The 27500-nt window shown below is 48.6% G+C and overlaps 1 protein-coding gene across 2 annotated transcripts in view; it reads left to right on the plus strand.

Annotated features, from left to right (window-relative positions):
- The window catches only part of kdm6a (lysine (K)-specific demethylase 6A), a 27133-nt gene extending 12046 nt beyond the window's left edge, over positions 1 to 15087 (plus strand). Inside the window, exons 9-30 of one of the 2 annotated variants that reach the window (XM_067260775.1) lie at positions 152 to 245; positions 1679 to 1805; positions 2515 to 2613; positions 3007 to 3226; positions 3729 to 3875; positions 6221 to 6313; positions 6503 to 6580; positions 6785 to 6892; positions 7037 to 7429; positions 7557 to 8476; positions 8808 to 8937; positions 9203 to 9308; positions 9870 to 10075; positions 10161 to 10207; positions 10309 to 10383; positions 10580 to 10728; positions 10895 to 11009; positions 11308 to 11495; positions 12421 to 12562; positions 12748 to 12874; positions 13216 to 13386; positions 14151 to 15087. In XM_067260775.1, coding sequence (XP_067116876.1) covers positions 152 to 245; positions 1679 to 1805; positions 2515 to 2613; positions 3007 to 3226; positions 3729 to 3875; positions 6221 to 6313; positions 6503 to 6580; positions 6785 to 6892; positions 7037 to 7429; positions 7557 to 8476; positions 8808 to 8937; positions 9203 to 9308; positions 9870 to 10075; positions 10161 to 10207; positions 10309 to 10383; positions 10580 to 10728; positions 10895 to 11009; positions 11308 to 11495; positions 12421 to 12562; positions 12748 to 12874; positions 13216 to 13386; positions 14151 to 14174 — 3759 coding nt within the window. In that variant the 3' untranslated portion in view covers positions 14175 to 15087. The remainder of the gene's footprint in view (positions 1 to 151; positions 246 to 1678; positions 1806 to 2514; positions 2614 to 3006; positions 3227 to 3728; positions 3876 to 6220; positions 6314 to 6502; positions 6581 to 6784; positions 6893 to 7036; positions 7430 to 7556; positions 8477 to 8807; positions 8938 to 9202; positions 9309 to 9869; positions 10076 to 10160; positions 10208 to 10308; positions 10384 to 10579; positions 10729 to 10894; positions 11010 to 11307; positions 11496 to 12420; positions 12563 to 12747; positions 12875 to 13215; positions 13387 to 14150) is intronic. The other variant, XM_067260783.1, reaches the window with a different exon arrangement.
- The last annotated feature ends 12413 nt before the right edge of the window (positions 15088 to 27500 follow it).

Here is a 27500-nt window from a genome sequence, read left to right on the forward strand (position 1 = left end):
TATGGCCTGTCTGAGGAGGTCTCCAGACTCTTTGTGTCTGACTAGCCCGAAAGACCATAAAACACACTGACCCTTCTGTCTGACTGAATCAACCTATCTTTCTCCTCCTCTGACTGTTCCTCCCTCTCTCTCTTTCTCTCTCCCCCAATAGAAGAAATACAGAGCAGCGAAGGAGGCGTATGAGAGTCTCCTACAGACAGAGGATCTTCCTGCACAGGTGAAGGCCACTACACTGCAACAACTAGGTGAGTCCCTCGCCTGCCCCGCCGCTCCACGCCGTCAGGAGATGCAGATCTAACGCACCCACTCCTCAGATTCATTCCACTCCCGTACGGGCGTTTCAAAGAACTTACCAACCCCGATGGGTTTATGAGAGGAGAGTCGCATTTTGTGGTCAAGTCGTGGAGTTGTCATTTTGAGGTTGTGTTTGACTGCTAGTGCGAAGGAAATACTGATTGAGGGTTGCTCATGTTTTATTTATTTTTTGGTTTTTCTTCTCTGCACTCACCCATTTCTAATCCTTCCACATGAATCATAGCAGAGCCATAATGGGATGTGATTGAGGTGGCTGTGTGGGTGATAAAAGGTTGCGTCATGCGTTGTGTTTTGGGACCCTGTCTGGCTTCTTGTTGTGGTGTGTGGTTTCCCTGATCACAGCAGTATTCCCAGAAAGCCTGTTATCCTTCTCTCATTCCAATCTCCCAAGTCTCCCTCTCTGCTCTCCTGGGCTCTGGAATAGACTTGTCTGATGCAACAAATCCTTGTTTGTGCTAGTTCACGTTCCCTTCCCCCCCTTGCTGAACACGCACGAGTGGACACACAGACACACACACACACACACACACACACACACACACCTTCTCTGATGTCTCCCTCTCCAAACATAGGTAGCTCTTTTTTTCTGGTCTTGCATGGTCTAGAATGTTCCCTCCCCTCATAAAACCATTCCCATTCTGTCCCGCTGGGGTTGTCATGGTGACCTCCCAGCTCTAGATCTCCACAGGTGTTAAGGGGAGGGAAATGTGTTTTGTGTGTGGAAGAGCTTCTCTTTCTCTCTCGTTCCCTCTCCCGTTCCGTTTGGCAAGCGGCTGATGTCGGCTAGATATCTAATTAGCCTAGCACTTCCTAGCCGCTGTATTTCAGTGTGTATGTGCGCGTGCTGCACACGCGTGTGTGTGTGTGGTGACAGAGCTGTGTGTGTTAGTGTCCGGGGAATGCTAGTATGGCTCAGCTTTGGGTGCAGCAGCCAGTGGGGGAGGGGGGGGGGGGGCTTTGGAAGTCACAAATGGGTTGTATGTTTGTGTGTAGGGTGAAATCCCCTCCCTCCTTCACTCCCCTCCCTCTTTTTTCAGTCCCCTGAGAGCGTCAGACAGGCAAGCCATTTGGTGGGTTTATGAAGCTGGTGCTTAAACACAGCAGACGCCAGACAGACCTTCCCCTCCCTATGCGTCTCAGCCGCGTAGGTACTGTTCACCTGGGGGGGGACGTCAAACTAGTCCGACTAGACCAGTAAGTCGTAAGTGGCTGACATGTGTAGGAGAGACGGTTGACTTTGAGCGAGACAGGAAAGTCAGAGGGAGAATCTCGCCGCGATAGAACATAGCTTGGTTCCCCAACCTGGTGTGTGTGACGGCAGCCTTCCAGCCTCCTCAGTGACCCTGCCTCTCCTCTCCTCCAGGCTGGATGCATCACACCGTGGAGCAGCTGGGAGATAAGGGCACCAAGGACAGCTATGCTATCCAGTGTCTGCAGAAGTCTCTAGAAGCAGACCCCAATTCTGGACAGTCCTGGTATTTCCTTGGCAGGTAAGATCAATTTGTGTGGTTGTACCCGTCACTTGCCTTCCCAGTTGCTGTTCTCTGAACCTGTATGAGTGTGTGAGCATAACATCGTGTCCTCATGTTATGTCTGTTCATGTATTATCTTTAATGTCAAATGTACAATATTTTAATTGTTATGGGTAAGTGTTTATCAGAAAAAACTGCAATAACCTTGGGTAATCTTGTATGTGCTTGACTACATCCCGTGTTTGGAAAGCTGTGTGTGTGTGTGAGGGGAAATGGGTGTAGCTCTAGCGAAGCGAGCATGCTAGCATGAGGCAGCTACAGCTAGTGGTGCCTGCAGGAGGCGTGGCTTAGCTTGCATGTCTCCTGCACGTCCAAGACGGCCCAGGACAGGCGTCTCATTAGAACTTTCAAAGTACAATTGGAATGTTCATATTCGCCGATTTTTTGGCCCCTTTTTTTTCGGCTTTATCGAACAGAGACAGCTAGAGGTAGAGACAGGAAATGTAGGGGGGAGAGGGAGTGGAAGACGTGCAGAAATGGTCGAGGTGGATTCGAAACCAGGGCTCTGGGTTACGGCTTCAGTCCACATGGTGTGCACTTTACCCAGTGAGCCACCTGAGTGCCCTGGAAGGTTCATATGTTCATATGTGGTTATAACATCATGGTTTCATGATCCGTGTGCGAGCTGCAGCTTACCATGTACACGCTGTGTGTTTAACCTCCCCAGGTGCTACTCCAGTATTGGGAAGGTCCAGGATGCCTTCATCTCCTACCGCCAGTCCATTGACAAGTCTGAGGCCAGCGCTGACACCTGGTGCTCCATAGGGTAAGGAGCTCGCCCAGTACGGGGGCGTTTGAGAGTTGCGTGTGTGCGCGTCCCCCTATGGTGTGTGTGTGTGCGCGTGTGCGCGTCCGCCTATGGTGTGTGTGTGTGTGTGTGTGCGCGCGCGCGTCTCTGTACTCGCCAGGGTCCCCCCAGGTGTTGTGTGGGTGGGTCTCCGTGGCCTCCGGGGGAGAGTGCCTTAAGCTTCGCACTGCGACAGGGGAACGAGGGAGAGGGGGTGGGGGTGGGGGGGGTTTAGACGGAGGAGGGGGTAGGTAGCGGGAGGCGTGTTGACGGGGAAAGACGAGAAAAATAGACGGGCAAAGAAACAAAGAGAAACTGAGCCTCTTCGTTAGTTCCCCCCTCACTCCCTTCTCTCTCCCTGTCCCCGTGCAGGGTGCTGTACCAGCAGCAGAACCAGCCCATGGATGCCCTGCAGGCCTACATCTGCGCCGTGCAGCTGGACCACAGCCACGCGGCCGCCTGGATGGACCTGGGCACGCTGTACGAGTCGTGCGGGCAGCCGCACGACGCCATCAAGTGCTACATCAACGCCACGCGCAGCAAGGCCTGCACCAACACCTCCGCGCTCACCCACCGCATCAAACTGCTGCAGGTAGGGTCAGGGGCGCACACACACACACGATTCGCTCGCAGGCAAGCCTGGGAGTGAAAGCAGGGGCTGTTTGCTCCCCGGAGGGTGATTGGTTACCTTGGCTCGGGAGGTGCACTGTGTCGTGTCGGTGGATGTGTTTGATGCAAGCATTGTGCCCACACCTTTTTTTAGTTATGTTTACTGATGTTTTGCCATTTTGATTTGGATTCATGGAGATATGAACTGCGTTTCATATTGAAGCGCTTTGCGCTTTTTGTCACCTGTAACCGTAAGGCATAATCACGACATTGAACATTTTTTCAGTGGTTCTTTTGATTTGACTTTTACCTCATGTTTGAAAACTCAAGTATGGCTCATCCTGTAATGACGTATGCAAACTGAATTGTAGAAGACAAAAAAGTGTTCCCACTAACTCCTAGATGCACGCATCAGTTCTGGTGCTACACCTGTCCTGACTCGACAGACGAGTACTGAAACGTGTCTCTGCGCCATCTCTCCTTAGGCTCAGTTGTGTAACCTACAGCCAGGTAGTCTGCAGAGTAAGAGTAAAATGCTTCCTAGTATTGAGGAGGCGTGGAGCCTCCCCATCCCTGCCGAGCTCACCTCCAGGCAGGGACAGGCCCTGAACACTGCCCAGCAGGCCCAGCAGGTGAGACCAGACCAGACAAGACCACTATACTATACTAACGAACTAATTACCCACGCCCAAACACCCAGGGCTGGATTCTCAGACAACAGATTAGGCCTAATTTTAGGATTTTTGAAACACCTTTTTTTAAAGGGTAACTGAACTCGCCAATTTCAGCTGTATCCCCACCACTTTGTAAAAGGGAAGAAAAAGATATTAAAAGATTTCTGGTGAAAGGTTACGGCTGGAGGACGTGCTCAGTATTTACGATTCGGGTATATGACATGCTCCAAGCGATGCTTAGATACGTGTCAACGGATAAAGTCAGGAATCTGTGTGTCTGTTACTTGATTATCTCGTGAACCGGACCTGCACTTTGTTGATTTGTGAAGTTGCTTGAATTAGCGGTTCGCAACGAACAAATATAAATATAAAAACGCATTACGCCATGTTGAGCTACACTAAGTAACGGTGCCAAGGATCTCTCAAGAACGGGCACTGCACTAGCATTGCTGCCATTGGTCAAGGCACTAGGTTAATCAGGCTAGCTAGCCTGATTAACCTAGTGATTCCTCCCCACCCGATCTTTCCATTGATGGCCATGGCACAGACAGTCTGAAGCCATATCAATTAGAACCGTTCCCTCGCTGAAACAGTACAGTTTTCAGCTGAGCCTGTCCACATGGCTTGCACAGCTGGAGATGGGAGAAAGGGATGGGGGATGTGCACAGATTTGGCTGCCAAATTGATTCCGATATGACATAGCCATTGAGCCATGGCACAGCCATGCCTAACTGCACGTGTACGACCATTCTAAATGAAGGTGACTTTTCTTAATTCTCCCACTCACTTGTATAGGTTAGCCTAACTTCAGACATTACAATTTTCTTTCAAAATGTTTTAACCATTCGTAGCAAAAGGTGACTAGATTCACCACCTAATAATACAATTTAAAAAACACTTTTTAAAAAAAATTGTCAGAATCAAGAACAAGATTTATTTAGTTTAGCCTAAAGTGGTAAGCTCTGAGGTTGAACCCAAAAATCGTTTTTTGATTTAGTTACTCTTTAAAGGAGGTTCTCCATGTTCTTGTTTCCTAGGCTAGGACTGGTTTGTGTCTGGGAAACCGACCCTTGGAGATCTGAGTGGATTGGTCTGATCAATGTGGCTGGAGTTCTGGCCAATTGTCCTGCATGTTTCAGATGTTTCCCTGCTCCCAACACACTGGATTCTAATGAATGGGTTGTTATCAGGCTTCTGCTGAGTTTCATAACAACCATTCATTTGAATCAGGTGTGTGGGAGCGGGGGGAAACATACAAAACATGCAGGGCGTAGGGTCCCTGAGGACCAGGGTTGGGAACAACTGATTTAGAGGACATGTTGGAGCCAATACCACATAGTCAATCCACTCAGATATCTAAAAGTTCAGAATGGTTTTAGTGGTTGATTGGGATGGGCAACATCCCAATCAAGTGGAACAAAACACTGCTCCGTAGCTCAAGTAAAACAGTAGTAAGTCTTTCTGGGTGGTTTTCAGCCCACGCTAAACTGTAGGATCTATCATACAGAGTAATCTCCACCCATCCATCCCCTCAACACAGCTAGCTGTTGGACATGGCAAGATGATATATCTCTGTCTGCATTTATGTTGACATTTAAATGTGTTAATTTAGCAGACGCTTTCATCCAAAGCGACGTACAAATGGTGCACGTAGCTTATTAACAGTCATTGTCGCTAATGACTTTGCCTACTAACATACAGTTTACATTCGGCAGAGGCAGTATCGGTCATTGCTGTCTTGCAGTCTGAATGACATATTGTAAACATGGACTGTGTCTTTTTCTTCTTGGGAGACTGTTTGACATTGGAACTGCTCCGACAGGACGTTCTCATGGCAAGCAGTGTTGGCACTGACGTTTTGGTTTCTCACGTTTCATCTCATTCCCCCTGCCAAGAAGAAAGACACTCATTCTTGCCTTCATTCCCTCAAAGATTCTACCGAATCAGAGGATTTGTGATTCAGAGAGATTTATCAGAAATGTATATATTATTTTTTGTATCAAATTGTTGTTGTGGGCATTTCATTTTATTAATTTGTGATAAACAACTCTCCTCCTCCTGCTCCTGTTCCTCCTCACCCTGCTGCTCCTCATATCCCTCCTCCCCTTACTCCCCCTGCTCCTCATATCCCTCCTCCCCTTACTCCCCCTGCTCCTCATATCCCTCCTCCCCTTACTCTCCCTGCTCCTCATATCCCTCCTCCCCTTACTCCCCCCGCTCCTCATATCCATCCTCCCTTTACTTCCCCTGTTCCCCTCCCCCAACCGCTCCTGTTGCTCCTCCTCCTGTGGTGTCCTCCCTAGGCCTGTAAACCCCAACAGGGGGGTGAGACCAGTAGTCACCTAGACAACCAGGCCAGCCCAGCTAAAAGGAAACGCACAGCCAGCCCTTCTAAGGTACTCCTCAGTTCTGACTGTCAGCCCTGCTCATGTGCTGGTCACTTCTATGCCCAGTTCAGCAGACCGGTGCCGTTTCAGTAATTGACTCAGGTCCAGTTCATGCACTCGTTTTCTTTGGAAATTCAGCCTAAACCTGTATGTAGCATCATGTACAGAGTGTTTCCTCTCTCTCTTTCTCTATCCCAGAGTGCTGCAGACTCATGGACCAACAGCCCGGTACCACAGCAGAACCCCAGTTGGTACCTCTCACCACAAAAGCAACAGGTGAGCCCTACTTGGTCCACACAAGACAGCAGGCTGCCTCAGCAGCAATAGGACAGAAGTCAGTATTCCCTTGTTGATATTTCACTCTTGACCTGTGTAGAAGATGAGGGGATTGTCCAGATGCAGTTTTTGTAGACAGTAGTTGGTAGCAGGATGTTGACACGCGAATGACTGGCCTCCTTTTCCCCGAACGTTGATGCTCAGCTCCTGGACCATTTGCGGGCGAACCGGGCGATCCTGAAACCTCAGCAGGTGCAGATGCTGGACCAGCTTGAGAAGCAGTTCTCTCTCATGCAGCAGCATCAACAGCAGGTACACACACACACAGGCAGTATGTCACGATACAGAGTTTGCGTAACTAAACAAAACAAAACCTATTCATGCAGATGATACACAGTGTCTCACGTTCTCCAGTATTATTCACAACAATCTCCTGCTCTTTGTCTGATTGGTCAGATGAGGCATGCGGCGGCAGGGCAGGTTCGGCCCGGCCTACCGAACGGCCCCTCAGCCGACCCTTCGTTGACCCAAAACTCCCTCCCCCACCGCGCCCCTCACACCGCCGTCCCGCCCCCCTGCACGGCTCAGCTCATGGCCAACGGACCCTGCTCGTCGAGCCCCGCCGCCAGCGGCCGGCATCTGGATAGTTCCGCAGCCGGTTCCGTGGGCAATAATCACACTCTGGGAGCGGGAGGGTTACCGGGAGGTAGCGGGAGTAATGGAAATGTGCCTTACCTACAGCAGCACTCTCTACCTCACCACTGCACAGCCACCAGTAACCCCACCAGCAACAAGTCCAGTACCACAGACGAGGCCTGGAGAAGCCAGCCATGCGCCAACACCACTCAGGTACAACACACCTCCCCCCCTTTTTCCCTCTTTACGCTCTCTTTCCTGTTTCATCCCTCCTCTTTCAGTGTTTCTTTATATATTTCTTTGTCTCACTCCCCCCCCCCTCTCCTCTCTTTGTGTACAGGGGCTTCACAAAGGTCCAGGTTCACATTCGGCAGGTCCCAATGGAGAACCCTTCCCTCCCTCCCTGGCCCACCCCCTCCCTGCCCAGGCAGCAGGCGCCAACGGCTCCGGTGCTCTAGATCAGGTCGGACTCTGCACTGGCTCCTCCTCTTCCTCCTCCTCCTCCTCCCTCTCTTCCTCCTCACCTCAGACTGGCACCCCCAACCACCTCTCCTCACCCCCCCACTCCGCCACTACCTCAGGGGCCCACACCAAAGAGACCACGCCTTCAGGAAGAAACGGCAGCAGTGGGTCGACCCCTGCCGCCCCCTCGGTTCCTGACGGCTCCTCCGCTGGGCATTCGGCAGGGACGCCTCTCAGCCCTGGCTCCGCCCCTGCACAGGGACTGACTAATCACGTCCAGCAGCGGGTGACGGACAGCTCGGCGAGCCCCTCCCAGACCGCCTCCCCTTTCCCAGGCGCGCTCCGTTCCGACAATCCTCAGCTCTCAGCCTTGCTCGCGGGAAAAGCCAATTCTAGCAGCGACGACAATAACAATCATAGCGATCATCTGGGGTCATCGGAGAAGGTCAACAACATCCACGCAGGTCTCCACGGGGGGGCCAAGCCCCTTCCGGAGCATTCTCTGGCCTCCTCGCCCCTCTCGGCCATGTCCACGGCCACCCCCTCCCCTCGGTCCGCCGACCCCGCCTCCTCCAGCAGCCTGGCCTGCCTTAACAGCCCGTCCGGCGGTGGCCCCACCCCTGGCCCGGCTCAGGGCCCCACGCTGAACGGCGAGGGGCCAGAGGACTCCCAGAGCCCGGTGAAGGTGGAGCCGTGCGGGGGCGTTCCCAGGCCGGCCCCCCCCGGCCCCGTGGTCCTGGCCCCCTGGTCCTCGGTCTCCATCTACCCAAGCTCCAGCGACGTGCTCAAGGCTTGCAGGTAAGCCGCCACGCTGGCGACGAACTGCAGGTTTTGTTGCGGTATTGGCTTTCTCACTGTGTTTGTCCCTTCTGTGTTGCCGTAGTGGGGTATTAGGCACAGTAAAGGTAGTCAGCCCGACCCTGGGTGTACATGACTCAATACAAGACCTGCTCCCCTGCAGGCTGGGAACACAAGTGTTGGTTTCTCTTTCCTCTCAGGTCTCCCACCATCTTCCCTACATGCTGTATATATATATATATTTCCTATGAGCAGCTTTAATACCTGCCTTGTTAGAGCAGGCCCGTTCGTCTTTGTGACCCAACACGTTGTCGTGCCTTCGGCCCCGTAGGAACCTGGGGAAGAATGGCCTGGCCACCAGCAGCATCCTCCTGGACAAGTGTCCCCCCCCCAGGCCCCCTCCCCCGCCCTCCCCCTCGCTGCCAAAGGACAAGCTCAACCCCCCCACGCCCAGCATTTACGTAAGTGGGAAAGCGGCTGTGCACGCGTGCGGCGGTAACCGCGCGGTGTAGCCTTAGCCATTTCATCAAGATTATAATTGCAAAGACGTGTTTTCATATTTGTATTATAACACGAGTTACGCTTGGTTGGTGCACAGAGATAACTGGAAGCTTTGGCTGTATAATCCTAGATTGTTATCCTAGTCTGTTTTTGTAATTATGTCTGATTCATCTGACCGGCCTCGTCATTCTGTGTGTGTGTGTGTGTGTGTGTGTGTCTCCACAGCTGGAGAATAAGAGGGACGCCTTCTTCCCTCCACTGCACCAGTTCTGTACAAACCCTGCCAACCCCGTCACAGTCATCAGAGGCCTGGCTGGAGCGCTCAAACTGGGTAAGGCACGCGCAGGAAATCAGCGCAGACGAGAATCGTTTTGGTCTATGACACTCTTAAGCGTAACGGTTTCCTTTCAGACTTTTGTGGTTGTTTGACTCGGAACTGTAGGAACTGTAGTTTGTGTGTGTTTGCGGGTGTCATTTCCTCCCTCGTGTCTTGGTGGGTGTGTCACCGAGGGGTTGTGTGTGCGCGTGTGTTGATACAGTTGTCATGTATGACAACAGCACCACCTGCAAGCAGACACTGTCATTACATGTGTGGTAGAGAGAGGCAGCCGTGGTGGGCTCTGCCAGGGGGAACACACACACAGTGATCTGCTCGCTGATGATTGAGAATTGATTCATCTATGTTTTTATTATCTTTGTCAAACTATGTCGTCTCTTGACGCTCCACTACCTTCTGGTTTCATTCATGTCCTACTTTCCACTGTGCGTTACCAAACCTCAACGCATCTCCGTTCCCTCCTCCCATCTATCCTCTTTGTCCCTCCTCCTCTCTCTTTGCCTACCCTCACCTGTTTCCAATTTTTCTCTGTCTCTCTCTCCCTCCCCGTCCCAGACCTGGGCCTGTTCTCCACTAAGACCCTGGTGGAGGCCAACCCGGACCACCTGGTGGAGGTGAGGACCCAGCTGGCCCAGCCCACCGACGAGAACTGGGACCCCAGCGGCTGCAGGAGGATGTGGCGCTGCGAGAGCAGCCGCTCCCACACCACCATCGCCAAGTACGCCCAGTACCAGGCCTCCTCCTTCCAGGAGTCACTACGGGTCAGTCTCACACACACACACAGACACACGATAAGAAGTGATTGCGGTGCAGGCTGTTTATACCGATTCTTCCCTGTCCTTTCAGGAGGAGAACGAGAAGAAGAAAGAGCAGTCGGAAGCAGAGGTGGAGAAGTAAGCTTCTTGTCTCTCTCTCTCCGAGTGATTGTCGTCACCAACTGTTGGCTCGGTCTCGCTCTCTGCGTTACTTAACTACGTCTCCCATGATTCCACAGTGCAGCGAGGAAGAGGAAGGGCCCTTTCAAGCATATCAAGTTTGGGACCAACATTGACCTGTCTGACGAGAGGAAGTAAGTCTGCCTCTTTCTCTGTCGCGTGTCGTTTGTTCATCACCTCCGCCTGGCCGGCAGCTAACTCTCAACTGGCTAGCTAGTCGGCTAACTCATTCGAAATAGCGGCTAGTAGACGGGGAGGCAAAATGCGCAAAAGGAACTGCAGCGTTGACCTCTGACCTTGGCTGACCTGCGCCTCGTGTGCCCCCTGCAGGTGGAAGCTGCAGCTGCAGGAGCTCAGTAAGCTGCCCGCCTTCGCTAGGGTGGTCTCCGCCGGCAACCTGCTCAGCCATGTAGGACACACCATCCTGGGCATGAACACTGTCCAGCTCTATATGAAGGTTCCTGGGAGCAGGACACCAGGTACACACACACACACGTACACAGAGACACCACCGGGAGATGACATTTAGACACGCAGGCGTACACAATCACACACACGCAAAGAGTGTAAGACACCAGGTAAACACACACACTCGTTTATCCAAGAAGTATCGGTCACGTGTGTTTGTGCGTTTTGATCTGTCAGGCCACCAGGAGAACAACAACTTCTGTTCCGTGAACATCAACATCGGCCCGGGGGACTGCGAGTGGTTCGCTGTGCCGGAGCCTTACTGGGGAACCATCAACCACTTCTGTGAAAAGTAGGTCAACAACTCCCCAGCCATCTCCCCTCTGCGTCTGCACTGTCATGTTGGAAGTCGGGTTCACATGCGCCAGCGAGGACGAGAAGCTAGTTTTGGAACATCTGCGTTTGCATCCGATTGGACAGGCTTGCCTGTTCAAAGCGTCCGTTTTAGGAACTTTCAGCATTCCAGATGGGCCGTTCTGGAACTTTTTGTTGGGAAGCCGCTTCAAATCATCTTGGCTGTTCTGTTGTATTTACACTGGGATCTAGCTTGGGTGTCTGTGAAACTTATTTTGTGTGTGTGTCCGTCACAGGAACAACATCAACTTCCTGATGGGCTCGTGGTGGCCGAACCTGGAGGACTTGTATGAGACGGATGTCCCGGTGTACCGGTTCATCCAGCGCCCAGGAGACCTGGTGTGGCTCAACACGGGCACGGTCCACTGGGTCCAGGCCATCGGCTGGTGCAACAACATTGCCTGGAACGTTGGACCCCTCACTGGTGAGACTGTCACCCTCTCTCTCTCTCTCTTTTTGTCCGTCTCTCTCTCTCTCCCTCTGTTGCTGTCTTTTACTTTATGGCTCTGTTTGAAGTCAGGGCCTTTGTGCTTGTGTGTGGATTCAGTGCAGGGTAGATTCCATGAGGTAAAACCAGTGGGTAAATATGTATTTAACCTTGCATTATTGATGTTGCTCAGACGGCCAGTCTGCCAAGTGCGGTCTCCCACACCGTTTGGTGTTTCCAAAGGCAATTTTCTTCTTTTTTTTTATGCTACACTCCTGTCAGTCCATGACTTTTCCAAAATATGTGTCATTATTTCTTTCATAAGATCTAGAAGAAACTAAAACAAAACTAATACATTTTATGAAACATTACACCTTCCCCCGCTGTCACAATGACTGCAGAGACTTTAAGGCTAAGGTAAAAATTGTGAACAACAAAAAAATCTCCATATGTTTGGTTGAATCTGGCATATACTTTACAGTTTGTTTATCCTATCGTGTTATGCTGCATTTTTCATTGCAAAGCAAGCAAGTTGTTCCACGGTGCATATTATGTGTTAGCAGTTAGCTTGTGCTATATATCTTTACACCTGTTTCCTCGTCACAAATTATTAGCTTGCAAAACAAATAGAGCACAATACATACTCATTAGAATAATAATGCCTCAGGCCTTAAAAAGGCCTCTTTTTTTATAGGTATTTAAGATTATTTTGAATGCGAATGCTATTTTCTTTAGTGGTCTGACAGGTCGGTGTGGCACAAAAGGGTACTCTATTCCCCGTGGTCGCAGTGTTCATCTGAGCTGTACAGACAAACCAATCATTATAACACTCATTAGATACCTGTATAACCCGACTCGACCTCCTCCCACCTCGCTTCCTCCTCCTCCCCCTCTCTCTCTCTTCTTGCCTCCCTTTCTCCAGCACACCAGTACAAGCTGGCCGTGGAGCGCTACGAGTGGAACAAGCTGCAGAGCGTCAAATCCATCGTGCCCATGATCCACCTCTCCTGGAACATGGCCCGGAACATCAAGGTGTCCGACCACAAGCTCTTCGAGATGATGAAGTGAGTCTCGCTCAAGCGTCTCCGCCGCGCTCGGTGCCCCCTCGCGCACAAGCTTCCTCCTGAACGTCACAGCCACATAAAGCACCCACACAACATGCACAAGCACACGACTATGGTCATACTGCCCTGTATTACCAACCCTACCCCCTCGTGAGGTAACGTGTGTGTGTGTGTGTGTGTGTTAGGTACTGTCTGCTGCGGACTCTGAAGCAGTGTCAGATGCTGAAGGAGATGCTGCTGACCGCAGGGAAGGAGCTGGTGTGGCACGGGAGGACCAGGGAAGAGCCGGCACACTACTGCAGCATCTGCGAGGTACACACACACACACGCGCGCACTGACGCAATACCCACATCTGTGGTGGAAATGCCCAGCACTCCACGCTGGATGGTCATTAATTCACATTTCTCGCTCTCTCCTTCTCACTCTTATTCTCTCTCGCTCTCTCTTATCCTCGCACTCGCTCTCTCTCTCATATTCTCTGGCTCTCTTTCTCTTTCTCTCTCGCTCTCATTCTCTGTCTTATCCTCTGTCTCTCTTTCTCTCTCTCTCTCTCTCTCTCTCTCTCTCTCTCTCTCTCTCTCTCTCTCTCTCTCTCTCTCTCTCTCTCTCTCTCTCTCTCTCTCTCTCTCTCTCTCTCTCTGTCGTCTCCCAGGTGGAGGTGTTTGACCTGCTCTTTGTCACCAGTGAGAGTAACAGCAGGAAGACGTACGTAGTGCACTGTCAGGACTGCGCCCGCAGGGGGAGCCCTAACCTGGACAACTTTGTGGTGCTGGAGCAATACAAGATAGAGGACCTCATGCAGGTCTATGACCAGTTCACTCTCGTGAGTACACCCTATCCCTTAGGAAGTCCTTATCCAGCGTCCCCAGCAACTCATATGGCACGCGTCCAAGTTCACACCATAGTCTCTCCTTGGTTCACACGCTAACACATGGTTTCAGATATCCACACCATGCAGGCTCTCCAGGACAGATTTTAAGATGCATGTGTTGCATTTTTGAAGCAGATATGTATATATGTTCACATTGTGCACATTCGGTGTGTGTATATCAGTGTTTCCCCTACCATTATATTAGGGGGGCGCCCCACCCCCCAAAGGCACCCCCGCCCCCCCCCCCCCCCCCCCCGGAAGGTCAAGTAAAAAATATATATATATATATAATATGTATAGCGCCAGATCACAAAATAAGTCATTTAAGGTTACCTTTCCTACAAAACTGGTCTATAGCTTGCTCTTTTATTAAACAAACTAAATGGCCTTATGTTATTTATCTTATTTACACAACGGCATGTCATTTCTGTCACCCCCCCCCCCCCCAAGCTGTAAACCTAGGGGAAACACTGTATATGTTTCTGTATATTAGGTGTATATAAAATATGCTTATGAATTAGTCTTGACCTGCCAAGGGACGGCGGTTGTAAGTTTGTTCTTACAATAACTGTGGCTGCTTTACATCCATTTTTGTTTTCGTGTCATTGACGTTAATGTGAATGGTGACTGCCACAAAAGAAACGTCTTTTTTTGGATGCTGAATCGTGTTGCATAACGTTATAAAGGTTTCTGTCTCTCTCTCTCTACCTCCCCAGGCTCCTCCATTGCCCTCATCGTGACAGTAACGTTCTGCTACTCTGACAACATTCAGAACCATCAACGAACTGACGGAACCCCTCTTCGGAATGTCCTTTTTTTTTGATATTCAGGAAGTGAGCAAGCAGTCCTCCACTGCGCTCTGTAGCTATCCCACAAGGCAGCTGTGTGAAAGCTGTGTCTATGCAACCTGCCCAGAGTGAAGCACCGCCCCCTAGTGGACTGGAGGGGGAATGGCTGCTCCCTCCTGCCACCATGACCAGACTGTTCTAATGCTGGCTCAAGACAACCTTCTCTAGAAAAACATAAAAATGGACAACAACAAAAAAACAGACAATTGAAAAGTGGTTTTGTATATATTATTGTTAGAACTGGCAACAACGTCACACAAAGACTACTGACTTTTTCCTTTTCCTTTGTCTTTTGTTTGTGGGCTAACACATAAGTTCTCACCGAGTTTGTCGTCTTCCCCCGAGATGAATAACTTGCTGGTCTTTTGCATCGGGGATGAATAGGAGTCTCCATGGGCAAGTAAAGAAGAAACATGGTTTGTAATGTGAAGAGTTGAGTGCTATAATTTAGCTCATTTTTTTTATGGCTTTTATGTTTGACCGTGTCTTGTTGAGTTGGAACCTTGTTTTGGATTCTTAGGTTAAAAAGGAAATAATGGGAGAAAACACAGCTACGTCACCAAGACAAATCGGTTGCACATAGACTAAGGATTCAACTTTAATTTGTGATTTTGTTTTGTTTCTAATCCTGATGTAAATTTACACTATTTATAAATGCATATTTATTGCTTGAAGATATTTGTTGATGGAATGCTGTAATTTTTTCCAGAGTACCTGCCATTGAATTTGAAGGAATTGTGTCGTTTTGCACACAGACCCTCTTACGTTTTCTATATGAATAAAATTGCTTAGCAAGCATTGTACAGAGATCTTCTTTGAAATTGTTTTATTGTTTGAAGGATGTTTTATGCGTCAATAAACAAAAGTTGTCTTTATTTAAATTTGAACCGTTAGTGTGTTATCTATAGGTTTTCTATCTCACCATGGGTCTGTACCATTATCAGTGAAACGATATGAACTGACTCATCACACATTAGTGCACGCAGTAGAGACACTCTTATTCTTACACTAGCTCCATTGGTTGAGTCACTGGGTTTCGTCCAGTCTCTGGAAGGGATGACCAGCCTACTGGGCCGGCCCCAGGTCAGTAATACTGGTTGTATCACTCAGGTAGTTCACTCAGGGAACCTGTGAGCCAGCCGAGGGCTGCAGAGCCCCGGGCGCTCCACCCGGGCCCTCCACCCGGGCGCTCCACCCGGGCCCTCCACCCGGGCGCTCCACCAGGGCGCTCCACCCGGGCGCTCCACCAGGGTGCTCCACCCAGGCGCTCCACCAGGGCGCTCCACCCGGGCCCTCCACCCGGGCGCTCCACCCGGGCCCTCCACCCAGGCGCTCCACCAGGGCTTGTACCACTCCCAGGATCCTCCAGGCAGGGTGGGGTCGGCACAGCCAGCAGCAGGAGAATCGTCACCTATCCCCTTCCTGTGATGAATAAAAACATAAGCAGTAGTTAAAAGCCCAGTCTAGTAGAAAGCAGGTGTGAGAGGTTGCGATGGTAGGGGGAGAGATGGTGGGGTGTCCTGGTACCTTGGTGATCTGCTGAACGAGGTGGTGGTATCTGGTGGCTGTACAGGGTAATGCTGACTCACTAGGTACCTATTATATGAACTTTGTAAACAAATAACTCCCAGATCACACTGTGCCACCGACCACAACACAGACCCGAGGCCTCATTAGGCGATGTCTGTCTTTCTGTGATACTGCAGCCTCCAAGGGTGGTTCGAAAAACCTGGGATATTCCAAATGGCAGCCTTTGAACCTGCCGCGCACTCTCTCTGTTTATGTCTGGTATTTATCTCCAGCCAGGCTTTTTTCATCTGATCTGTTTGTAGCCATTTAGTTTCATCATTGAGGCTTCTCGATTTTTGTTGTTGTGTAGTAACTGTAATTACTGTTATTGCAGCACATGCTGTGTGACAGGAAGTGGTTCTGATTGGCCTCCCTGCTAAAGGTACACACTGCCTAAAGCAGCCCTGATATCATCTCAAAAAGAGGAAGTTTCTCAATCAACAGTTGATGAAAGAGGAACAGAATGTTCTGCCATGAGGGGTTATAATAACTTTAATAATGTCATCCGAATCACAGTCAAAATAGCAGAGATACTTGATTACAATGGTCAATCCCACAGACACATAAACCTCATGTTTACAGATGTGGAATGAATGGTTGCATGTGTGTATGTGTGTCAATGATAGCATGTTATCATTATCACGGACTCACCATGCTCCAGGTCCATGACTCCTGTGGTACTGGCGTCTGTGGGCTTGCCGCCGTGCCGTCCTCCTGTAGCCCAAACATGCTCTCCTCTATCTGGGTGGAGAGCTGCCATCGGAGCAGATGGCTAACCCAGATCTTGGTGAGCTGGAGCAGCTGGAAGGCTGCAGCTGCCCCTCTGCTCCCACAGAGGATCCACACAGGCGTCGGACGCCTGGAGCTCGCCCGCACCGTCAACCTCCCGCATGAGGCGTCGGAGCAGGGGAAAGGCCAGGCCTTCGTCCCTGGGAACATCTGGGATGCATGTGAAACAAGGGGAGGAGGTGACAGCCCTCCTACCTGCACCATGAGAGGATTTTGATTCATAGCTAAGGTGTAGAGGTGGCGCAGTGTTTCAGCACATCAGGGGTGGCCACAAGAACTTGGGGGACAGGGAGAGCGGAGGAGACGTTTAGGTTCCATGTAAAAAATACATTGTACAAAGTATGGTTTAGGTGGTACAGACTTGTACCGTGTGTGTCTGCAGAAGATAGATGTCTCTCCAGGTGTGGAAGCGGGGTGTGGCTCTGAGGATTGTCCCTCAAAGCTGTAAGGCCCCTGTGTGCCCACAGAGCGACAGAGGGAGCGGTCAGACAGCAAGTGCTTCTGGGGAGAGAAAAGGAATAACAGCACCTCTGGTCCCAGCGCAGCCTGGGCTCAGCCTCTGTCGGGTTTCCCAGGAAACTCTGTTGATCATCCAATGGGTGAGTGAGCTCTGGAGACACCCACCAATCAAACCTAAGGATGGAAATGTGGACATGAATGTGACTCGAGACACTAGAGTTGCTTCGAGAACATTCGGCTGTCTTTAAAAAAAACCCTCTAGTCTCTCCTCAGAGTGGTGTTTCCCACGTTGTAGTCACGCTTTTATGTATCTATAACTTGTCGCCCTCCTGTGTAACGTCCGTTTGAAACAATGGAAGAGGAAATGACATATTTGGAATGTTTGACATGTGACAGTTGTTCTTAGGTAATGGGTGTTTTTACTGGACACACCACGTTTGTCTTCGAGAAATACTCTTTATTAAAAACTGGTTCAACGTCAAGATGCTGACCAATTCCACTGTCGCATATTTACATTGGAAGAGGAACCATATATTACCGGTTTACAGTAGGTGCTAAAAAACTGGATTGTGAGGCAGGGAATAATCCTAAACATTGCCAGGGGAAACAGTTAAGATAGTAACCATACAGTTGCCTTGCTCAGCCTCACTGATGTGCAATGAATAAGAGATTGAAATGAATCACGCATCTTTGTTTTAAGAAGATTATGCTGACGCATCTCTATTAAGTACACCTTTACATATGGGTTTCTTGTAAAAAAAAAAAAACAGAGATATAGGGCTAACCCTAACCGTATAATATCTATACAAAGTATATGTGTGTGTAGATACTGTATGTATGTTGAGAGAGATGGACTTACCTGACATGGTCCATGAAAAGCTTCTTGCAGACAAAGGCGCCTTCATTGGCATTACGTTCATCCAGTCCCAGTAAGGCTCTTCTCAGGATAAGGGGCCTCTGCCGGGCTGCACTGGAGGGATACTTTGCATCCAGGACCTCCAGAGACCATCCTGACAGCCCACCACATGCCATCCTCAACACATATCTCCAACTTCTCCTAGCTTCCCCCACAATCCTCTGCCATGGACACAACAAGTTCATGCCGGGCCGGCTCAAAGTGGGGACACACTCACTCACCCCACAGTCATTGTTGCTCATCCACACTCACCCATGTGTCCAGTTACCTGAGAAATGTATGTGCATTCTTTAACACAGTATCGTAAAACACATGCAGATGCACACAGGCTGACAGCAACAGACTCACCCTCCAGGCAAACCAGACATTTTAGCCCCCCATCCACCCACACATCCACCCCCCCCCCACACACACACACACACACACACCCACACACATCATTCTCTGTCTCTATGTCCTGCTTTAACCCCCCCCCCCCCCCTCCCAGAGCACGAGCAACTCAGTGGGAAACAAATGGAGGATGTAGATAACTCGGTTGTCATGGACACGTTTCCTCTGGCCTCAGGCTCTGCTGCAACCCTGAGCTGGACCCACGTGATCGTGGGGGTCCCAGGCACCGTCCATTCCCCCCTGACCCAGCCAATAGCAGGCCCCGATGCTGCGGTGGTCTAAAAGGCAGGATGTCCTGGAAACGTCTCAGAGGTAAGGGTTAGAAAGGCTGCCATGTTGAACAGAGACACCGCAATAACCGACCACAGGATCATCACATACTTGGATATAGCCAATTGCAGTATTGGAATTAGCCTTTTATACAGGGTATCAGGGGGCCAATCGTAAAACAGTGTAGCATGAGTTTTGATGTCTTATGTCATAATACAAGTCCTAGTGCAGCCTATTGTGCAGGGTGATGTTTCATGTATGGAGTTATAATACAGTAGAGGACGAGGTGCAAGGAATGTAATTTTTGGGGAAATTCTTGAATTTCCGTCGGGATTAATGAAGTACACAGAATGTAATCGTTATCATTTTATATCAGTCATCATCCGCATAGTGTGGGCTATACTGAAGAGTAATAGTCAAGATAGCAAACATAAGCATCACACATTCTGCTGATTGCCATGGCTGGTGTATTGTGTATGTACATCTAAAGATGGCTTTCCAGCCGTTTGGAGCGTGCAATGAAAATACCAATGGATGACAGTAGGTGTCGCCCTTGCAATGAATGACAGACGTGTTGTGTGGCGTTCGCACGCCCACACTCACACACACGCGCAGCACGCACACATGCACACGCAAACACCAACACACTGAACCGGTCTGTAGCCCATCAAAGCGGTTCCTAAATGCTAAGGTGTATTCCAAGTGTGTTAGTCACTCGTTTGACTCATCTTACATGCGTTCCATTCGAGATTGTTTTTTCTCCTATATCCCGTTGACTCACACATGCATAAACAGAAACACACATGTGAGCGATTTTCGTGGATGAAAAGGATGTACAGCATGGCAAATACATTTTCTTTAGATTGTGTGGGTCAGCTTTTCACCAACCAAGTGAGCATCCCTGTCATTAGTGGAAGTTGTGGGCTGGAGAAGAATGTGACTGACTGGAGATAGTTTGTTTGTCTCTATGTCTCCTTACTGAGGAATACGGAGAGCAAAATTGGTACATATGACAGCGTTTTCCATGACTTGAATTTTTGGCTATAGGGTAGTTTTGGTAGGCAGAGCAGCTATGAGCCAAACCCTAATATTTCTCTCTGGCCACTGGCCTAATCCAACAATCCCCACGCTCGTTCGATCCATTTAGTTTCAACGGTAGCCTATAAACAATCTCGCTACCTCTGCAGTGGAGTAGATGAGTAATAAAACTGTTGTTTTGTGTGTATCAGTAATTATTCGAATGAACTTTCGGGTTCATTATGTTACTTATTATGTTAATGATCTCATTAGTCATTATTTCATTTCAATATTTCTATTTTGACGGTAGTTAATACATCCGGCGTATACATATGGTGGTAGTTAAGAACATAACATGAGCTTAATAACTTCCTCTGTGTTCTGACTATCCCAACAGTCAGAGCCTGCCTCTCCCTGTGCCGCACCGCTCCAAAGGCACGGAATTGGCACCCCTACGCGCCCCCGTGAGTCACCGGGTGCTCATCGCCGCCTTTGCGGTTGCGGTCGCGTGTCCCTCCCGGGTCGCGAGGAAGCGTCGGAGTTTATTCAAGAGGAGTGAGTAAACTCTCTCGCCAAACTGAAACGGTCGCACATGGCAGGGGCAGGGTTGATATGTTGGACATAAACATTGGTGCAGAGTGAATAAATGCAAATTGCGAGTAGAAAGAACAGTAGACAGTGAATTTTAGCTTACATTAAATGATCCTTGAACACACAAAGGCTGCACAAATTGCACCGAATAACTAGGCCTTTATATTTGTTTCGGGAAGTAACTAACGGCTGTTCAAATGTCCAATGTTAAATTCATAGCTTTAAAAAATCATTTTTGAGTGGGTAGTAGTGGCAATGAAGAGAAATCCAATAGACACACCATTTCTCCTCAGCAGTTGCCTGAACACAACTGTCAGTTGACCCTGTGGTCTGAAACAAGGTCAACATGTATCTAAAGTCCCCTGGATTCCTTTCAGGTTAGCTGTTTTAGTGCCATGACTCACAGGAGGTCTGGGGTTGTATCTTGACTTTTTACATTTTTTACATGATTAGTCACCTGAAAGGACATTCAAACCATTTCCACAAACGAATTCCACCAACATCTGAGAAACAACCACAGCTCATACCTATCAACAATGAATTCCTTCTTACCTCCCTTGCTAAATAAAACAGCCTTGGATACTCAATATGGTAAGGCAACACAGCCATAATAAAGATTGAACTATGAGTATTTTAAATTAAATAATTCCACTTGTCATTACTGACGAACAAGTGACTAGCCAGGGGACATTGTGGATGCTGGGCCATGCAGCTTGCAGGGAGGGAAGCTGTCCACATGGGGACAGTGTCCACAGCCAAGTTTTATTGGGGTTCAGCCTGAGATGAACAATAACGCCTCACCTTCAGAGAGGAACAGATAGTGAGCGCTGGAATACAGTTGAGGGGCTTCCCCAGTTCAGTTTGTTTTTGTGAATCATCATGTTCAGAGGTCAGTGTGGAGGAGGGCCCTGTCTTCCTGTGGGTGGGTGGAGCCTACCAAGGCCCCTTTATTGTAGAAACTGTGCACCTGTCATCTACTGAATGACATGGCTGCTCAGAGATTAAGTGAGATTATTAATCCAGTGTGGTTACGATCAGGGTTCGTCACCTTCAGGCTCCATGGCATATCAAAGAATCATACAGAGCTATGTAGGTGAAGGGTCATGTCTGCCTCTGGTACTATGCGGTTAAATGGTAACTAAGAACCGATCCACTATCATGATCTTTCCCAAAAAAAGACTGAATGTCAGATGATTGATTGTCAAACAGATGTCGACTATCCACTCAATCTCTCAATCTGCCGTGTGACTAACGGAGCATGGCAGATGTTCGGCTTCCGCAGGCTACCTGGATAACTGGGGGAACTCCACTACCAGGTCGGGATGGTGGGGGGGTGTGTGTGTTTTGTGTGCGTGTTTCGTATGTTTATCTGGGCCTACCTGCTTTTTTCTCTTTTCCCTCTTCCCCCTCGGTCTTTGGCCCTGTCAACATTGTGCCGAGCACGCTCCTCTCCCTTGTCCCAGCCTGAGGGCTCCATCTCTGGATGCTATTCTCTGATGCGAGACCCAGGGATATAAAGCATTACCGTGAAGGAAGGTTTCCTTGTCCAAAGAGGGATTTGTCTGTCCATCCAGAACGGAGGGAGGGGAAGTGATTGTGATTCATTAGGCGAGTGATGAGAGGGAACTGAGGGGAATTTGGATGGTGTGAGTCGCTTGTAAAAACACACCACAATTGGTTACACTGAAGGACAGCCTGCTGGCCATTTATTAGTCTGTTAGAACTCCTGGGGGGAGACAAAAACGACGGTGCTTTTTGACCACAGAGACACAAACAACCTGGACGCTAACCCTGACCTCAACCTAAACCCTGTGTGTGTGTGTGTGTGTGTGTGTGTGTGGGGCAAGAGGTATGGGTGTATGCTGAAGGGGTATTTGTGTTCTGTGTCTACTGTCTTTGTGTGAGTGTGTGTGTGTGATGGGGGTATATGTGTGATGGGGGGTATATGTGTGTGTGATGGGGGATATGTGTGTGTGGGGGGGAAGGGTGGGGGGGGTTATGTGTGCACTGTGTGTGTGTGTTTGTCAGTCTGCATGGAGCCTCGCGAGGACATGTTTAGAGTGACCACCACCTCTGTGCTGTGACAGTGGGGAGTGACGCAGGTATTGTGCAAGACTTTCCTCACTTATGGCTGAATGACATCATCAGATCCTCTCAGCGCTCATGGTTTCCCAGTTCCCCTGACGCGCAACACACTCTAACGATCGTACTGTTGTGTGTAAACAGCAAAAACATCCCAGAGTACACACACGCACACACACCCACACCCACACGCACACTCAAACACACACACTCCATAGATGCTTGAGATCCTGCTGGTTCAGCTTTGGCACCTGTCACAAGTGACGTCATGTATGACTCAGGTGTGTGTGTGTATGTGTGTGTGCGTATGCGTGAGCGTATGTGTGTGCATACTGGCTATGGGTTGTTTGCATAATCAGCACAGTAGCCCACCTTGGTCACAAGGTAAACTTTCCACTGCACTCAGAGAAAAAGACGTCCGCTTTACACTCGAGTAGTCAGGGAATGGCCTACATTACAGCACTTAGCATGGAGATAATGAGACAGACAGACAGACAGGAGGCAGGCAGGCAGGCAAGCTGACAGGCTGGTATGTAGACAAGTAGGCAGATACATATTACAGTACTTTACTTAAATATCTGCGAGAGAGGTACTTAATACTGAATTGATTTGTATAAAGAATTCTAGAATGTGCTTAAGACCATTGTGCTGATTTCATGATGCAGACAATGCAGTACAGCTAGACAATGGAAACCCCAGAAGTTTCCATGTCCTGGGTGTCAAAGCAGTCTGAGCCTGGACCAGTTTCGAAAGTAGGAGCTGTAAGGTCTTGTAACACAGAGACCCATCTGTTCAGCCTGTTACTAATGGTCACCAGACCCTGGTCAAGTCACCAGGTCTAAATTTAGACCTGATGAATTAAACTCAGATGACTCATGTTGTTAGATGAGTGAAAATGAGTGACTATAGGTCATACTTCACTGGCTAGTTGGAGCTGGTCAACTCTTGGAGTGGATTAAACAGATAAACACACATACACGTGCACACAAACACACACACACATACACACACACACACAGTACACACACGCCCTCACAGTACACACTGATGGTCAGTTCTTCAACAAGCCTTTAACTGTTAAAGGAAGGAGGTTGGGAGGGGGAGGGAGGTGTGGAGTTGGTGAAGGAGAGGAAGCACTGTCATATCCAGAAGGAAATGTGACTCAGCGCTCCAACATTCCTGGAGGCTGAATCAGCGACCAGGAAGTGTGGAAGCGTTTTTCGAGGTCTTGCACCAGAAGTGGGAGAACCCCTGTCTGGGGCGGTACAATGCTAAAAAGCATCCCCAATGATTCATGCACATGTAAATACATTCACGAGCATACACATGCACACCGTTTGGCCAGAGATCTCTGCGCAGGCAGGCACAAAGACACACATGCAAGCAGGCATGGACTCACACACACATGCTTTAGACAAAGCCATGTCAGTCCAGAGACAGATATGAAAACGTTAGAGATGGAACAGTCCCTCAGAGAGAAATAAACAGAGAGAGAGAAAAAAAACAAAACAAGCTGTCAGTCAAGAGCTGAGAGGCGGGGCAAGAGAGAAATCTCAGACAGAGGAAATCTTCCTCCCTTCTTCAAGGTCTCGAAAATGTCTTCTTCCACCCTTTCCTCATCTCTTTTTCAGTCTTCCCTTAAGAGTCTCGGGTTTCACAGTGTCCGCAATGGGCAGTTAACTGTTTACTTTCCACTGGCATTCACATTGAAGTGGATCATTCTAGAAGTACTAAAGAGCACTATGTGACCCATGCTCAGACAGAGATCCCATTCCGACATACACACACGCACGCACACACACATAGCAAGGAGCAATGTTCTCAGGCCAATCACCATTAGACCACAGTGTCTGTTACAGTTACAGTGTCAATTCTAGTGTCAGTCTTAGTATCAGTAGTGTGAAGAGAGTGTCGGTTATAGTGTCAGGAACAGTTGTTTGTAGGATGGTCACCCAAATATGAGTTAGTTGCAGGGGTTGACAACTTTTTGATTTCAAGAGCCTCTTTTCGAACAAAAATAGGATACATTGGGAGCTACAATGGATGAAAAGCTTGATTTGAGTTTGAGAGATGAAAAAATCTGATCAACTTTGCTTTTAATTACCATCCATCAATTCTAAATAATATTTTATAGTTCGCCATTTGTTGTACGGTAGACCTTTTTTTAATGTTTAGGCCAATATGTTTGTGAATGAAGAACAGAAATTAGACCGATGGCCACTGCGTTTTTTTCAGAGAGTTGGGTATTGTTCACTGAAAGAGAAGTGGTGTCTCTTAAAATAGCTCTTAATCTTTGCAGAAAAAACATTATATGGGAAACTTTTGTCTGGCATCAGCAGACCAGTTTGGGCATATTTGGAACATTTCATCAGTTATTTTCGATTTCCAAGGGGTGATTATCAACAGACCAGACCAAAATGCCTCTGGATGCAATTTGGTAGATACACTAATCAGAGCAACGAAACATCATCTTGATTGTTTATGAAAATGCCTTCGCACTTCAATATACTGTCATTGTATGACAGTAATGCCGCCCCATATCAGATAAACGGTTTGGATTGGTCCGACCGGATTCCGGTCCAATGGAAATCTGTATGGGAGGGTGGCCTGACCCAGCCCCCACCCTTAACTCCTCACCTTGAAGCAAAGGCCTGTGTGGATCTTGGTGGTATTTGCATTTCCTATTCGGTTTGTTCCTGTCACTTTATTCCATTACTGTAACCAGTCTAAATATCCAAATTCTCATACTTGGCTCAAAATAATAGCCTAATAGCTGAAGACCTATTAGGCCTAGTTTTAAACAAATTCGAAATGGGGAAAGTAATACTTCATCTTTTTGCTTACGTGTAGAAAAGCACAGACCTCAGAAGTCAGGAGCAGGACGAGCCGGATGTTCAACCTGGCGCTGATCAAACCTCGGTTTTGCAAGCTTCAATGAGCCAATGACCACTTGCCATAGAGACATCTCTAAATAGCTTTGACGCTTGCTCTACTTCAATGGTTCTCAAAGTGGGGTCTGCCAACCATAGCCAGGGGGTCCGCAATTTTTTTTCCCTTAAATGATACAATTGTGCTGTATCATTAAAAAGTGAAATAATATATAATAATCTTCAGATGGGGACCATTTGCACCAATAAAACAAGAATACTGTGTCCATTTAAGAGCACAAAGGGTATGCTGAATGGGTGTTACAATTATGGGGTGGTCCTTGGAAAATGTTCTCCCCTGTAAGGGGTCCCTGGCCCCCAAAAGTTTAAAAACCCCTGCTCTACTGAATAATAGATCCATAGGCTGGACTAATCTGCCAGAGCAAATAAAACATGAGCTCACAGTTTCGCCTGGTTCCCAGGTTATAAGAACTTCTCAGTGCAGAGCAAACACACCTGCAACCCAGCTGCATTGTTGTAATTGCAACTATGACTGCATAAGTTGATCCATTCTTTGTTGAAACATCTGCATTATTGTTCCCCTTTCTCTTTGAAAAGAACATTTAACCATACCATTTAATTAACACGTTTTTTTCATTTCATGTTTACTTCAGCGTGGGATTGCTTCGATTTCTACGCTAGATTGAGCTGGGCTCCATGGCTAGAGTTGGATGAATTTAACTAAATTAATTTGGGGTTTTGAAGCAAAATGTTCTTGGAGTCTTATTTCCCATTTGCCATATTGAACAAAATATGCACATACACAAATGTCCATGATGCTCATCGGACAACGTTTGGCTGCATTGCAACCTTTTTCGGCAGTATTACATTTTATGATACTTACCATAAATTGTACAACTAATCTTACTGTAATTTGTGTGGGAGCAACACGTGTGGTCAAGGAGCCACATACAGCTTTGAAGCCTATCTTGTGTGACTGGGTGACAACCTCTTTCTCTCTATCTCTCTCTAACTATCTCTTTCTCTCTCTGACTCTCTCTTTCTCTAACTCTCTCTCTGTTTGCCCCTCCTCCCCCTCCTCCCCCTCGTCTTCCATTGACTGTGCCCCTCCCAGTAGACATGGTCACTGCCTGTCTCCATGATGAAAGAGCAGCTTATCACTTCTCTCCATTCAACCCCTTACGTAGCCACAACTCTGGGAGGAAGTACTGCTGTCTGGTGCATTCAGGGAAGTGTACAGTGTCTGTGTGTGTGTGTGTGTGCGTGTGCATGCGTGTGCGTGTGTGGGTTTGTGTTGTGAGTGTGAGAGAGATGTGTGAAATGGAACAGGTTTCCAAATGAGATTATACCCAGCAAACGTCCACCACAATGGAAAAAGAGCATTCAGCTGATTATTAAGCGTACATGCATACGCACATATGTACGCACGCACACACGCTCTAGTCCTATATGCACAATCCGTCAAGGCCAAGGCACACTCACTCTCTAAACTATGTTTCTGTCTCACGTACAAAACTATGTTGTATTGTATGACTGTTGCTAGGTAACAGACTAATTCCAAACCTCTTAAAACACAGGGACTTACTTTAGATTCTCTCAGTGGGCTGTCACTGTATAGAGAAAGAGACAGCGTGAGGGAGTGTGAGGGAGAGAGGGTCAGAAAGAGAGAGAGATAGACAGTGTGAGGGAGTGTGAGGGAGAAAGAGAGAGGGTCAGAAAGAGATAGAGAGAGACAGTGTGAGGGAGTGTGAGGGAGAGAGGGTCAGAAAGAGAGAGAGAGATAGACAGTGTGAGGGAGTGTGAGGGAGAAAGAGAGAGGGTCAGAAAGAGATAGAGAGAGACAGTGTGAGGGAGAGAGAGAGGGTCAGAAAAAGAGAGAGAGAGACAGTGTGAGGAAGTGTGAGGGAGAGAGAGGGTCAGAGAAAAGAGAGAGACAGTGTGAGGGAGAAACAGAGGCACAGAAAGAGAGAGACAGGGATGGAAAGAGAGAGTAACAGAAAGAGAGATAGACAGTGAGGGAGATAGAGAGGCACATAAAGAGATGGGGGGGGGGTATGCGAGATGTGCGAGTGGCTGCAACAGACAGGGTAACAGTTTGTTAGTCTGTTATGCAAAGACGTCTAATTGCTCATACTGACTGAAAGCTCTTCCTCTCCTGTATTTACTTCAAGTACAGCACAGAATCTTGAACAGAAGGGTACCATCAGGTTAAACAGTGTTCGTGTGTGCTTGTGTTCATGTCGATTA

This window comes from Osmerus mordax, chromosome 2 (assembly GCF_038355195.1).
Source record: "Osmerus mordax isolate fOsmMor3 chromosome 2, fOsmMor3.pri, whole genome shotgun sequence".
NCBI classification, from domain to species: domain Eukaryota; kingdom Metazoa; phylum Chordata; class Actinopteri; order Osmeriformes; family Osmeridae; genus Osmerus; species Osmerus mordax.